Consider the following 16,014-nt stretch of genomic DNA (forward strand, 5'->3'; position numbering starts at 1 on the left):
CTAGAATGGATTTGACCACATTCAGGTCTTCTTTTCCACCCTATTATGTTGCCAGTGTCTACATTCGTTCTATAATGTGAGCATTCTTCTATCACCACTTTGTTCAACAAAAGCAGCCTTTCTCCAGCTGTCATCTGGAATCTCTGGTGGAAGCCTTTGAAACTCCATGCAAGAGGCCAGTGTATCTGACCTTCATCAAGTACTCTGGACAAAGCCAAGGACCATTCCTTTCACAAAGGCCAGCTCTGTCTTTATGTCTCAGATCACCAATGTAAGCTAAACTGTATGTCTGTACTCCTATCCTCTTATGGTTAGAACTGGAACTTTTATAACAAGAGGGTTAGAACCTTCTGACATTTTAAAATCAAACCCACTCAAACCATTTATTACATATGAAGGATTGTTTTGAAGCAAGAAGCTTTTGTTGAAAACTTGCTGAAATTTTCGATTTAATAGAAATCATCTAATAGGGAGCAAAATTGCTCCAAAATTCAGAGGCAGCTGATTGCATTCTTTGCTAGTCTGAAATGGGACACTTAGATGCATTCAGAAGCCCAGCTGAGGGCTGGGAATCTAGCTCAAATATAGCATGTTTTCCTAGCATGTGTGGAAGCCTTATGTTATTCTATTCCTAATACCACGACAAATATACACACATCATACATACACATACACACAAACACACAACTAAAACAACTCATAAAAATAATGAAGCTATACATAATATATATACATGAACTTATAATGTTGAAATATCTCCATTATAAAAATTCCAGTATCAACCCTACTTGGCATCACAGTCTCCATACTTAGATGATAGTCCGTCAAGATTAGGTTCTTAATTGTAGAAGATTAATAAAAATATAAGACTGTGCAGAACCACACAGATCATAATCTGCAGTACTCAGGTATGAATTCCAAGAGTGGTTGATGGTCCAAAGGCACAGTACTTGTCATATAGGCTCCTTTAAGTACCTCAAACTAAAGCTTTAAAAATAGTATTATTTCAAAGAGTTGGCTGGAGAGCTTTGAACTGTGATCTAAGAAATGTGATCCAGATAGTTAAATTTGGCAAAGCCGTTTTGTGAATTAGAAACTAAAAATCACCACCATTCTCGCATCACCATCCCACCATCGATTCACTACAAAAGTATCTACTGTCCAGAAGTTCATACTAAGTCAACAGGCATATTAAGGAAGATAATATTGCAAAGATTATGAGATAAAATGTTTAAAATTTTCTGAAGTGATCTTCATGGTCAATTTATATTATGAAGACTAAATACTATTCTTGTGCTAAAATATCATCCTGATTGATTATTCAATCCTTTAAAAAAAATAGTTCCTCTTTCTAATGAATGGAAAAGGTGCACATCTACATTTTAACCTAAAACTAAAAGACCTATTTCACTTGGAGCATACTCAGGGAAAGTTTTTTGTATGACCACCTGAAACAATTCAAAGCAGCCTGGAGGAAGGTCCAGAGACCTCACATTTCACTTTCTTTCCTTTTCTATGTGAAAATCTACCCATATATAAAGGAAATAGTAAATAATTCTATAAAGTACATTCAACAGGGCTGAACTAAAATACATTCTCTACTGCAAATTGTAATGATGTCTAGCTCTTACCTGGCATTTTGTTCTTATTGGGACTTATACATCTCACAAAATGAGGTGCTGTTGATTTCAAATCTGTCATCAATTTATTTATGTTGTCCTAAAATAAAAGCCATAATAAACAGAAAAGTCACTTTGCAAGCTACAAAAGAACCCCAGAAAGTCTAAATCTGTCACTTGAATCCAATATCCAACATGAACACCAACAGGGAGACAATGATTTCAACATTATTACATGCTTACCAAATGCATTACTTCTTTCCCTTGGCAAGTCAATGCTTACCCGTCAATTGTGAATCATTTTCCACCTGCCTTGAATTTGAACGCAGTAGCTTTTGAAACTAAGCAATAAGATTTCTTTGCAAAAGAAATCATTTCTCCGGTTTTCTATTTTGAAAGCCTTTATTTTAGGTCATATTATTCAGAATCACAATCTAAGATGGCTTAAAACATTGAAGAGTGGAAAAAACAGGGTACGGAAAGGGAAGAAAAGGCAATGGTGCTGGCTCAGCCTCAGGCTGGATTCCACTCACCAGGTAGTACCAGAGTTGGTCCTCTCTTAAGGCATAACAGAGCCAAAGTCTGGAGAGGAGGAAAATGAGGTGCCATAGATTCCTATTGCCTAAGAATAATTCTAGCCACTGGAAGTCATTAAGAGGCAATAGTCACACCAGCCACAGGACTAGTTCAGAGCTGACAAAAGGACCTAATGATGGCACCCCAGTGACTTCTAAAGCCCTTCACAATAACAAGATAGCTTTATTATTTCCACCTAAGTGGCTTTACATAGGGCTGATGAAATGGCCTTGTGGGTAAATGTACTCTCCATGAAAGCCTGGTTACCTCAATTTGATCCCCAGAACCCACATAATGGTAGGAAAGAACTGCGTTCATAAAGCTCTTTTCTGACCTCCACATGTATGCTAGGGCATGCATGCTCACATACATCATACACACACAAAATAACAATTACTAATTAATTAACTAATTTTTTAAAAATTAAAATATGAAATTTACTTTATGCAGAGATGTAATCAATTGAGATGATGTTCCTTTCTTGTGTGTCTTCTCACCAAACTGTGTAGCTTAAAAAGCAAAAGAAGAAAAATTTTAAACTCCTTTTTCCAAAATATATGATATTATCATAGTGTTGATAAAAACAAATTCATCCAAGTTTTAAAACATGACAGTTTGTACCAAAAAGCTTTAAGAAATATCTACATCCTTCACAAGATGCCTTTGATGCTTCTCCCTAAATAAATAATAGGATAGCTATATAAATATACTCACTCAAGTATTATCTAGTCATTGTGGAATATCTGAGCAAAAGAGAAATTAAGAAATGTCCATAAGACATATTAAATTATGAATAAATATGCATGCAGTAGAATACTCCAAGCTTTAAAAATGATTATGTAGATCATATAACAAACATGGAAATATTTTAAGTTTTATTTTTAAAAAAGTTACAGAATGTCTATGTTGAATATTATTATCCTGATTGTTTTAAGCACAGTTAGGATAGAAATGACTGCAAATGAGAGACCTGCAAACCAAAATGTTATTAGTAGTTACCTACTGTGTGATAATATAGGCCCTTTTATGTTGATCTTTTTAATTTCTCTACATTGGCTACTTATGGCAACACGCAGGTACTCTCAAGGTTTATTTAAGGATGCAAATTATTCTCCATTCCTTATTACTGAAGTGAAAGAATCCACACTAAGTTAAAATACCTTGCAAACAGCTGTACAGTTCTAACTCACTCAGGTGTACCATGGCAGAAACAACAAAACTACAGGCAATTTGGAGACTATAGGACACCAGTTAGTACATAATAGTAAAATACTTAGTTTCTGAGCCTGAGTAGTAACTGTGTAGAGACATAAGCCATGAACTTTCATCATGAAGGTCTTTTTGGGAGAGTCGGGTCCTCTAAGTGACTAACATGATTTCTGTGCACTTCATTTTCCCCATTTTTGAATGGAAATACTATTATCTGACATTACATTTTGAAACTATAACCTTGGTCTAAAACACAGCAATTTGTCAAGAGAAAGTATGGTTTGGGGGGAAATTTTTAATGTGTGGATGAGTCAGAATTTTAGAAGGAATTATTTACAAGAAGCACTAGAATAAGTTTTTTCAAAGATCCCTCTTCGCCTTCCATTTTTCTCTTCTTGATGCAAAGAACGCAGCACACTTTGACGATAAACACTCTGAATTCCTTCCCTGTTGTTTGACCATCCCCCCTCTGTGAGTCTTCTATGTGCCTTCAGATAATTAACCAACTAAGAACTGTAAGCTACATGGCCACTACCTCACCAACTCAGAGGCACCAGAGAAGACCCAGATAGAAGGTAGGAATAGTACTGTGTTCCAGTCATCCTGATTTCTTAGGAGACTGAGGCAGAAGTAGCTTGAGGCCAGCCACTATCAACACAAAGTCTTAAAAGAAAAAAAAGACTAATAGAATCAGGGAGCTATATTTCCTCCAAATTATCAAAATTAAACACAACCATTTTCATTTCTCCCTCCTCTTGACAATGGCCAGACCCAAAATATGCCAGACTTGCTCCTTAATGATATCACCATGTGCTGAAGAATCTAGTACATGCCACATTGTTCATCTACTTCTTGACCATGTTGATCAGGAGGCCTAAATCATGCTAAGAGAGACCAGAAGTCAATGTGAAGCTGGGCATAAAATAATAGAAAGTGAGAATGTTAGGAGGTAAGAGCACATGCCCTGCTGAAAGGACAGCTGGTGCACTCCATCCCATGTATGCTGAGGGAACCTGGCCTTCCCAGACTTAACATCTACTAGGAGTTTCCATTTTACAAAGAAAAAGAACATCTGTAGATGTGGGGGGGCATATTTTGATTATTGAACCTATACGAACTGAAGTGAAATGATAGGTAGGAAGATAGGTAGGGAGAGAAGGGGAGGGAAAGAAGAGAGAGAGAAGGTAGATAGATGATAGATAGATAGATAGATAGATAGATAGATAGATAGATAGATAGACAGACAGATAAACTTTAGCCTAAAGCTGTCTTAAGACATCCTAAATTTAGCTCAAATATTTCTCTGTATGACATAACATGTAAGTTAATAAGAAAGCAAATTATAACCAACGCCTAGTAAGTTGCCAGGTACTAGCCAAACACACTCTGTCAACTATTTAAACCATGTTCACATAAGGTAAATGCAAGCTATGATTAACAAGGTTGTCTCAATAACTTCCAGTTTTACGCATCATTTTCTTGTCTCTTACTAGTGTCGCACAGTTTGGTGTAATATGTTTTGTTTTGTTTTGCTTTAGACTGCCAATCAATTTAGAATTGCAAATAAAGCAAATTAAGATTTTCAAAACTAGATTGGTCTTTTGATATATATTTGAGGATTATTGTTGTCTTCAAAACCTTCATCAAACTGTGCTATCAGTTTTCTCTTTGTAGGTAAGTCTAGAAAAAAAGCATGAATTGATCATACACTCTCTAGGAGAGGAAGGACACCACAGAAAACAAAAGTTTTTTTTAATCACAGAAAGCAGAAAGGATCTTTGAAGAAACCAAGTCACTCATCAACCCTGATGTGAAGGTAAATCATCAGTGGAGACCAACTCACCAGTGCCAGCCAAGATATGATTTGAAAAGAGATTCGCCAGGACTTTGTTGGAGGATTTCTGAAGTAGAGTCACCACTGTTTCATTAAGAAGGTCTTTGTTCTTTCCAAGCCAACCACTGATATTATAAGGGACCTTTAGAAAGGCATGTGTTTTAGGTAATAAAATAAGAAAAGGTATGCATTAATATGGAAAATGCATTGCTTAAAAAATCTATACAATGTATCCTTTAGTATTAATTTAATAATGATTAAATTAGTAACATGGTGGCCAGAAGGCCATCATAAAACCCAATTAGATTTTTAAAAGTTTGCATTTTCAAAGGAAAAGAAAATAAAAAGATTTGACAGAGAAGAAACTAATGGGTTAAAAACATAGGGAAAGAACAGAAAAGGAGATAGAGGGAGGGTGGATTGGAACTTATCATCATTAGAAATCATTCATAGCAGCACTAAAAAAAAAATCTATTCTCTCTAGCACATAGTGAATACTCAGAATAAAGTTAGCAAATACAATGGTATTTTACATATCCTTCCAACTATATCCCATAATAATAATAAGAGAACTATATCTGAGAAAACTTGGGAGGTCATTTTAGGTTGAGATACATCATTATCATCCATTAGTTATGTATCTGCTCTCTTATAAGCAGTGGCTACAAAAAGGAAAATTGACATGTGTCACTGGAGAGGCAAGCAAATCATTAGAATTCTTTTGGCCAAATTTGATGACCATTACTTCACACCATTTCTTTTTTAAAAGGTGACTTAAAATCACTTACACAATGTAAAGTTAAAAGCAAAACAAAAGGGGTAGGTGTTCCTGACTTTGATGGTCTCCAGGCCTTCGGCAGCAGCCTTGGTTTGAGGTTGGGTGTCAGAGTACATTTTGAGATTTCTGACCTCTATGCATAAGCTATCGTAGTATGGACATTTCATTTCCTGACCACTAAAAGGTGACACCACGTCTCCTCTACCACTGTGATGCACTTATTCACCTCATGATTTAAAATAAATGGTACTAAAGTATTAGCTGAGGACTTTGGACAAATTCATTTGCTTCAGAGATCAGAAAATGTGGGCCTGGGAGTGAAGGGCTAACTCACCACTCCTGCATAATGAGCAAGTTCAAAGTGAACCTCGAAGTTCTCCTTCTCAGCAGATGTGGGCTTCTGGAAGTAAGCTGACTTTCCAAAATGGTTTTCAAAGAGTTTGGTCTTGAAAGTCTTGTCAGTAGCCTTAGGAAACATACATTCCTCTTCAAGGATGGAGAAAATGCCCATGGGCTGTGGGAGAGGGATAAAAGTTGTGGGGAGCCATGCTAAATTCAGCCATGTTAGAAATCCTGTGCTTAGGCCACACGCTGTGACCTTGGAGTTGTTGACCCTTGCTGAAGGAGGTCTTGTGTTCTAGGCTATCTTTGGATTGTTTACCTTTGAAATAAATAGGGAAGACCTTATGGGGAACTACCCAGAGAAATAGGGACGTTCTTACAGGGAGCTATTCGATTGTATTCCAGCCTAGGGGCTAGCGAAAGTGAGATTAGAATAGATCCTGTTGACCTTGCTATATATAGTCTTACTTGTCTGCATTAAAGAGAGTCTTGATCAGAAATTACCAGACTTGACTCATTATTTCTCATGTCTCTGTCCCCACTTTCAATCCCCACTCCCTCTTTCTGGTGAACTCTGTTCGATTTGTCCCACAGGCTGGGACAAAAGTGAGTTCTAACAAGCACCAGAAAGGAATATTTCCATTAGTAGGTCCATATAAATCTTTCACAAAGAACTAGTTGACAAAGGGAAGCTCTTCCCTGCAGAGAACAAAACCATTACACCATGAGTCTTTTAAGTATTCATTACCAGCAGGGGCAGCAGCGAGCTTCTCGCTGTAATGACATTCAAGTGGGGCAGAGATAATAGGCAAAATAAGCAAATAACTATGGGATAATTAATTTGGTTCCATGTAGGTGCTCTGAAGGAATCATATAAAGTAGAAAGACTGAGAATGAAGGGGTGGAAGTCATTTTACCATGAGACCTTTTTGGCCTGAAGGAGAAGAACCTGGAAACATCTAGTTTAAGTATTCTGGCAGGGAAAGGAGAAAATGAAAATGGCAGGGACCCCAACACAGAAGACCCTTGCAAATATGAGATCCTATCAGAAGCAAGGGTGACCCCAACAAAGCCATCCATGGCATATGGTATAAGGAGAAAAGTCACAAAGTTAAATGTATCTGGCTCCCAAAGAATTTAGAGGCTGTGGTAAGATGACTGAATTTTGAATGTAATGAGAAGCCTTTTGGGGACATTTAACATGAAGTGATGTGGGTTGGCTTGTGTTTGAAGGAAAAGATGGTTTAGAGCAGAAGTCTCTCAAGCTGATTGGAAAGCAATGAGCTAACAGTAGTATTTGCATTTTAAAGGGCTTTAGGAATATGCAAGGAGATAAAGGAGAAAATGTTATGACTTCCTTAAGCAAAATTTCTCTAAACGATCATAGTCTTTGCAAGTTGTTTGCTACCTGCTCATTCACTGTGGCACATACAAAGAAAGAAGAGGCAACACTTCAGTCATACCAGACTGCAGGCTGGATTTGGGCCATACAATCATGGTTTCCTACCCATTTACCTTCCTAGAAATGGTGGCAGAGCTTGTGAGAAGTCGTTATACATGTGATATAGTCAAAAGGAGAGCTATGCCACAACTTCCTAATGAAGAGAATAATGGATTTAAGATAAAATTTCGAACTAACCAATTCTAATGGGTCCTTAAACTAAATAATATGCACAAAGAAACACAATCAGGTAAAACACATTTGTCATACAAGGAAAAACTAGGAATGCTTATATTTATATATTACTTTTATATTAACTTTATTTACCTATTCACTATACAAATAACTTTGAAGAGCCTTCCGAGATCAGCTCACTATTCCAGATAATTAGAGATATGGTAACATGGCTTAGACATAGGCTCCACTCTTAAAAGTGTGTGGCCAAAAGACATACAACACATGGTTACCAAAGTGGCCCAGAGAAACAGGTGAACTATGAGTTCAAGGAATAACAACTAAGATAGATCTGATCTAACTTTCCTAATAGATCCTTGAGTTCTCATCAGAATTGATAAGGGCAGTCACTGTGCTTAAATGATTTCCTGCAGCGATATCATAAGAGTCACTGCTCTAGGTATACAATGTAGTAAAACAATATATATTTATACTTAAAATTCCTTCTTCTAAATATCTCACTAGAGCCACAGTAATAAGTTTCATTCTTATTCCACATAATTCATCAAATAGTTGAGGATAAAAATTTCAATTATTTGCCACTTTAATATATATAATCTATATAGTGGTTTTCCATATTTTAACTTTTAAAGTTAGTGTTATTGTGTATGTGTGTGACAGAGAGGTAGACACACACATTCCATGGTGTGTGTGTGGAAGCAATAGGACAACACTGTAGAATAGGTTCTCTCCTTTTACCTTTATGTAGGTTGTATGAACCAAACTCGTGTTGTCAGGCTTCTGTAACAAGCACTTATACCCACCAAGTCATCTTGAAAATCCCAGGTTTTGTATCCTTTAAATTTTTTCCTATGGATCTAGAGTGTACAATTTATAGAAACAACCCAAAAGTAATTCTTGGCCCTTCCCTTCATCCCAAGAGTCAAAATGGAGTGAATCAAGAAGTGTTGTCATCACAACACATTCCATGCAAATTAGATGCCCATCTTGTACATAAAACACTGTCTTTATGAGTTGTTGACAAAGTGAAAAATAAGGACAATCAAAAAAGTTGGGAGAGGGGAAAGAAAAGAGGAATGCCATAACTTAAATAGCTGATGGACTCATGCAAACATGTGAATTCTTGGGAGCTTGGAGGACTGAACTCCATCTTACACCATGTAGTTTCTTATATACTAACAGCCAAAATTTACTGAAAGCTTGAATGAATCATTTACAAACAGAAGCATCTACTAAAAGGAAGCCTGTTAACAGGAGAACCATGGAAAAGCCCTGTAAGAAGAAGCCGTGCGCACCATACCACACCCGAAGAGCCCCTGATCCCTGATGTCCTAGTGAAGTCAATATACTAACTTTGGGATGAATGGAAGTTTTATGTAAACCAAGTAGACTTTTTATACTTGAAATGTAATGGTTTTACAGCACCAGAAAGTGCAAATCACAGTCTTCAAGGTCTCCTTTATTTCTCAATTGCTTTAGAGGTATGAACTTCTAATGAATATGGAGTTCTTCAACAGCTAACTTGCAAAGAGGTTGGGAAAGGGTGATTATTTGCTATCATCTTGCACTATTATCTTAGTTTCTTTTCCTGTTGCTGTAATTAAATACCCTGAAAGAATCAAATCAGAGAAGGGTTCAAGATTCCTGCCCATTATTGTAGAGTAGTGACCGAAGCAGGAGCTCAAGACAGCTTTGAACATTACTCACAGAGTCAAGAAGTAGAGAGCACTAAGTGCATGCTCGGTAGTGCTCAGTTTACCCTCTCAGGTTCATGTAACCAGGATATCTTGCTCAGGGAATGGCCCCACCCACAACTAAATTGGCTCTTCCCATATTGACAAACCTAATCAAGAGAATCTTCAGAGACATTCTCAGAGGTTAAACGTTAATCTAAGATAATTCCTTACAGATCTGCCTCAAGGCATCAAGTTGACAATAAATTCTATTGCACCCATATTTCACAGTAAATGGTTTGAATCAGTTTCTGTGACTCAGAACACTTGCACTATGACCTCCCTCTCTTTTAAAAATTATGATTTTTCCAGCGAGAGAAGCAAGGGAGAATGGGGAAATAGAAGGATCCAGAGGGTCCTAGAAACCTGCAAGTAGAACATTATAATGGGCAAATTTGGGCCCAGGGGTCCTGCCCAAACTATGGCACCAGCCAAGGGCAATACATGCAGTAAACTTCGAACCCCTACCCAGATCTAGCTAATGGACAGGACATTCTCCACAGTTGAGTGGAGAGTGGGATCTGACTTTCACACGAACTCTGCTGCCCCATATTTGACCACGTTCCCTGGATGGGGAGGAAGGATAGCAGGCTACCAAGAAGAGACTTGATACCCTATGATCATATACAAGGGGAGGAGGTCCCCCTCAGTCACAGTCATAGGGGAGGGGAATAAGGGGAAAATGGGAGGGAGGGAGGAATGGGAGGATATAAGGGATGGGATGACCATTGAGATGCAATATGAATAAATTAATAAAATATATTTCAAAAATTAACAACAACCCAGATAAAATCATACAAGAGATATTGGTCAGGGCTGGGATATAGCTCACTGGCAGAGTGCCTGCTTAGCACTCATTAGATCCAAAATTCATTCCTTAGTACCATACATACCATGAGACACTGATTAAGCCCATATGATGGGATTGTTCTAATGTCCCCAGGCTTTTTTTATTCCAATGTTTTTAAAGCTTTTATCTGAAAATGTATGATTTCTTTTGTTTTAATGTAAAGTTTTTTCATGTATTTGTATATAAAATAAAAAGAAAAATTTTTAAAAAAAGAAAAGAAAATTATGAATCCTGCTTTTCTTTCTTTCACAATCATATTCTTATTACTGGCATGTCTGCTGCCCTGGTTCAGGACCTCTTGATTTTTGAGCTGCCTCCCCTCTAGCCTTATTTATAGCAAATCAAATATCAGCTGCTCTTATTTCTACATTTCCTGGCTCAGAACCCAACATACTCCCATTGCTTAAAATAAGAAATAAATTCATTAACATCACCTCACGGTCTGCTCCTCCTTTTCCCCTAGGTATTTCTTTTGGAATATTGAAAGCTCAAATAGGGACATGACATTTCCAAGGAGACATTTCCATCTCTGTGTGTTTGTGCCTGCCTGCCCTCTCATCATTTCACTAGCCACGTGTTTTAACCTGCACAAATAACATCCATTTCTGAAGTTCTAGCCTAAACATTACACCATTCTTGGCAGAACTTTATTGATTCCTACACACACAGGCAACCTCTGATTTTCTGGATGCTCTGGACTTCTCTTTGCCTGTGTCTTTTATTATTGTTATTCTATATTTATCATTTAAAAAGACATTTTACATTTATTAGAATTAGAGTTCCTTTGCTTTTGCCCAAGGCTTGAGTTCATCAGCACGTTGCTGTATGATAATTTAGACCCAGCACCATTGTGTACTTCCACAGAAAACAAACAGGGGCTTAGGGACCCTGAGCATATGTTCCTTTCCCATTGAACACCCTGGATTAGATCCCATAGCAAGTGACTGCTCATATGAGATGGACCATGTCCAGTGCCTAAGTTTCTGTACACTGTTAGCAATGGAATTAGACAAGTCCATCACATCTTTCTGCAGATATTGGAAGTCACCCTATTGTCTTAGAACCTGCCTCCTTTAGCCCCTATTTACTCTGTGCTGGGTGCAGCCCTCATCTGGCCTCAAGTGGTATGGAGTATCAAATTCCTAAAATTATGAGCAAAATAGGAACACCATAACAAATAAGTTGCTGATCTCCTCTGCTCAGTGTTGGATGCCACATGTTCATCCATTCACATAACTTAGGGGAAATCCCTGCCTCAGCAACAGAGTGAAGAGATAAGTAATTGAGTAGTAGATTTATCTATTTAATGGGGAAAAGTCATGGTTTCAAGACATCTTTCCAGTTATAAGTATGGTTCCTTGAGAGGAAAGATGATGCCTTGTAAGCCTTATTACTCTTAGTGTAAGTCCTCAGGAAATTTCTAGTAAGCAATTAATTTATAGGAGAACATTGATATATGCTCCAATATGGAAAAGTTTGAATTCTGGAATTTCAGCCTCCTGGTTGAGAACACACTGTAAATAAGCATGAAGCTATACATTTAAAAAAAAAAAAAAACTTCAGGCATACAAGAAATAACTATATACTATAGTTAATTATTTCACATTAAAAATAACAAAATAAGCATAACCAAAGAACTCCTCTTGGAAAGCTGCAATATCTATTTAAGGCAGTTGCCAGGGTTTAAGATAATTTAGAAACATTTTGGAATATTTACTAATTGTCTACTGATATCAACAGCTACTGTCTGGCAGCCTGTCACTATATAGAAAAACCAAAACTTACTCCAAAGAAGTCAGTCCATCCCTACGCATGGGGCTATGGCCTTGTTAGTTGCTGGGAGAGGGAATGTAGCTCCCCTTAGGCCAAGTGTGCTCTGGTGGAAGACCACACATTCAAGAGTAGTTGGGGTGGATAGGGAAGGAGGGTGGATCTGGGAAGATTTCGGTGAGGAATGAATATGCTCAAAATACATCCTACAAACTTTCAAAGCCTAATGAAAGATAAATAATCAAATGTAGGAGAAATTGTTAATTTGGACCACGTTATCAAAAAAGACCAGTTGTGCTATTCACTATGTAATACCATTTACTTTCAGCATCTATTACAATGGTAAAAACTGAAGCAAATTCTCTTTTGAGCCCATGGAACTCTGAAACTTTATCCTAATCCCATGGGAGAATGCCATAACTTTTAAAGATATGCTTAAAGGGTAACAAGTTCCTAAACATGAAACTTTGGATACTTGTCCAAAAAAATAACAGGGATAATCTCTTTAACAAAGCCTTGTACATAACCATAAATTTGTAATTGTATGATAATACTTCAATAAGTAAATTAAGTTCTGAATTACAATATTTTAATTATTGTGAGTTAATCCTATAATAGATTTCCTCACAGCACTTACGAAGAAGGAGGTCACCATAAGCTTGAAGAAAGAAATTAAATGGTTGTAAACTTGAAAACACGAAACGTTTATGTTTGAAAATCACTTTTTCAAGCCCAGCTAATCAGTAATGTAAAACACAGGAAACTCATATTTTAAAAGTCAAAAAACTCATATTTTTAGTATTGAGCAGCACCCTCAGGAAAATATGGTCATTTTGTGTTGTGGTGGCAAACACAGTGCCTAGAAAGCTTCTAGGAAGGAGAAGCCAAGAACAGTCACAAAAAAAAAAATAAGAAAATATTCATGAGGTCCTATGTCACTCCCTGTACAGCATGAACTAAAGTTCTGAGGTGGTCAGAGACCACCCAACTGAGGTTGAAGCTAAGCTCCCAAAGGCAAGCACAGAGAAAGATTCTGTCTGTCTCAGTGTGGTGCCTCTGACCCTCATAGCTTGACCTCGTTAACTCAGGTTCACAGATAAAGAATTGAAGCAGGTGGAAATGGCAGACCCTGGTTTACTTCTTTCTGAAAACACAGGGGTATGAAATGGGGAAGAAAAAGGAAAAATCCTCCCCCTATATATATGCAGACTACACATGAAACAACATGTTTGGTATATAGAGAAGTGATATAGTTGCTTTGAATTTAAAACTTTTCATGATTCGTTCTATATCAAGAACTAAGTTTTACCATTACTATAAACAATTTTCTCTCCCAATCAATATACTGGATTTTTTTCAAAATATTGTATTTTTCAGGAGAGTTTTTGCTATTAATCTAACCTGAGTTATTTGAAATAGTTGAAGATTTATCTTTGCTTTCTGTAACCTAGTCAATACTTTTTCACTTTTTATCAAACAAGTAAAAAATACAACAGGAAATCACATTCACATTGCAAGTATATAACTTGGAGAACTTGAGGCTAGAATAAATGAAGCAATAACCTCAGGTCACATAAAAGTCAATAGCATTGACCTACCATGATCTAAACAATCTCTAGATCCCTGCTTTCTATTAGAAAAAGTGTCTCATTACAAGCAGTGTAAGCAGGTGTTAGAAGTGGCAGTTGCCAAAAATTAAGTCTTTTCATTTGCCAATCTGAAGTTCTGTTTATTTCTTTTTTTTAAATATTTTTCTTTTTAAAATATTTTTTATGTATATGAGGGAATCAGATCCCATTACAAAAGGTTGTGAGCCACCATGTTGTTTCTGGGAATTGAACTCAGAACCTCTTGAAAAGCAGCCAATACTCTTAACCACTGAGCTCTTTCTCCAGCCCTCTGGTTTATTTCTAATCAGAAAACCAACACATGCATGCATGCACATGCAAACATGCATGCATGCACACATCCATACACACATCCATACACACACACAACTTATCACACCATGGTTGGCTTATTACTATTATTTTAACAAGTTTATAGTGATAAAAGGAATCTTTTTTTTTTTTAATTCTACCTGCCCTTCTTATTGAGAAGTTCACTGAAAATTTAAAATTAATGTGATATATATTCCTTTTAAGAATAATAGGATTTACCTTTATCTTAAATCTTTTTTTAAAAGTAGGCAGGAAAAATAGAGTATTTAAAGAGCTTTCAGGAAAGCAAAGGCTTTGGCCTGCTCAGGCTTGCCTTCAAAACATACTGCAATTCCTAATAAGAACCAAGAAAAAGCACTGAATTATTACCAAGCGACAGTGCTTGTTTCTGTGGACAAAGCAGCAGAAAATAGAACATGAACCCTTCTACCAAACCCCATTAGTCCTTCCCAGAGCACAGAGCAGTGTAGGAGGCCTCACACAGCCCAGAAACCTTATGCTAAAACTACTTTGTTAACAAGCCACAAAAACACTGTCATGAATTACAGGTCTAATTAAATGAACTAACAATATTCTGGGTACCAACTTAAAAGATTTAGATCAATTGTTTATCTGCATGCTAATTTGCCAAATTTCCTTAAGCTTCCCTGGGTATGGCTACACTCACTGTTGAGAGGCACTGCAGAGTTCACATTTTCAGCTCTGCTTTTTCCCTTCAGAAAAGTAGAGCTTGGCCATTTGATTTTCAGAAAGCCCCCTTGCATTTTAACAGTGGAGACTACACACACACACACACACACACACACACACACACACACAGCAAAGGTGCAGACAGGCTGTGTTACACATGATGGAGTAGGGCAGCTGACAGGAGAGTTAAGCTGGAATGCCACAGATCCTGCACACAAAGATCATCAGGAGAAAATGGACAGAGCCTTCCAGACCCATTCCCTGTCTGCTAACAGAGACCACTTCCTGAGATGGATCGGCATTGTAAGCTGTGATCGCTTGTAAATAAAAATGGACAAGGAGGACACATACGCGCGCGCGCATGCGCGCGCGCACACACACACACACACACACACACACACACACACTTTTCCTATATATCATACCTTCTCAGTAAGATCTACGCAGGCTTGCAAATCCAGACTGTAGTCAATGGATACCCAGTCAAGGCCTTCGTTCTTGTATTCTTCTTGCTCCAGAATAAACATGTGCTGGTTGAAGAACTGTTGTAACTTTTCATTGGTAAAATTGATGCAGAGTTGCTCAAGACTATTGTACTATGAATGAGTAGAGAGACGAGTTAAAAATAAGAATTCCACTTGCGAGAATATGTATTAATGAGAAAAAAATCACAGTCACCATCACATGATCGTGCCCAGCTATTAGCAGTGCTCAGCTAAATTCCTGTCTCCTTCAGATGTATCTACAAGCTAATAATTATTGAGTAAAATAATTCTGAAAGAAATTATAACAAGTCACCCAAGACTTCTATTTACCTTGATTTAAATATGGACTAATTCTAACAACAATAAATGTTACTAATTGTAGTTCTCTTCTATGCAAAATAGCCCTTACTGTTTAGGAATAATTACTCTGTTTATTTGCTTGTTTTGGTTTTCTTTCTAAAATATGTTTTAATAGAAATTGAATTATATAACTTTCTCTTCCATTTCTTCCCTACAATCCTTCCTATGCACCCTCACTCTCAAGTTGATAGC

General features: G+C 37.1%; 1 protein-coding gene across 1 annotated transcript in view; it reads right to left on the reverse strand.

Moving 5' to 3' along the window:
• The window catches only part of MYH15 (myosin heavy chain 15), a gene marked incomplete at its 5' end in the record, with an annotated part of 125,568 nt that overhangs the window by 81,985 nt on the left and 27,569 nt on the right, over positions 1-16,014 (reverse strand). The window contains 5 exons of the mRNA XM_084802368.1: positions 1,632-1,719; positions 2,637-2,704; positions 5,248-5,380; positions 6,351-6,530; positions 15,403-15,573. Coding sequence (XP_084658494.1) covers positions 1,632-1,719; positions 2,637-2,704; positions 5,248-5,380; positions 6,351-6,530; positions 15,403-15,573 — 640 coding nt within the window. The remainder of the gene's footprint in view (positions 1-1,631; positions 1,720-2,636; positions 2,705-5,247; positions 5,381-6,350; positions 6,531-15,402; positions 15,574-16,014) is intronic.

Source organism: Acomys minous (assembly GCF_964271855.1).
Source record: "Acomys minous genome assembly, chromosome: 11".
Lineage (NCBI taxonomy): Eukaryota > Metazoa > Chordata > Mammalia > Rodentia > Muridae > Acomys > Acomys minous.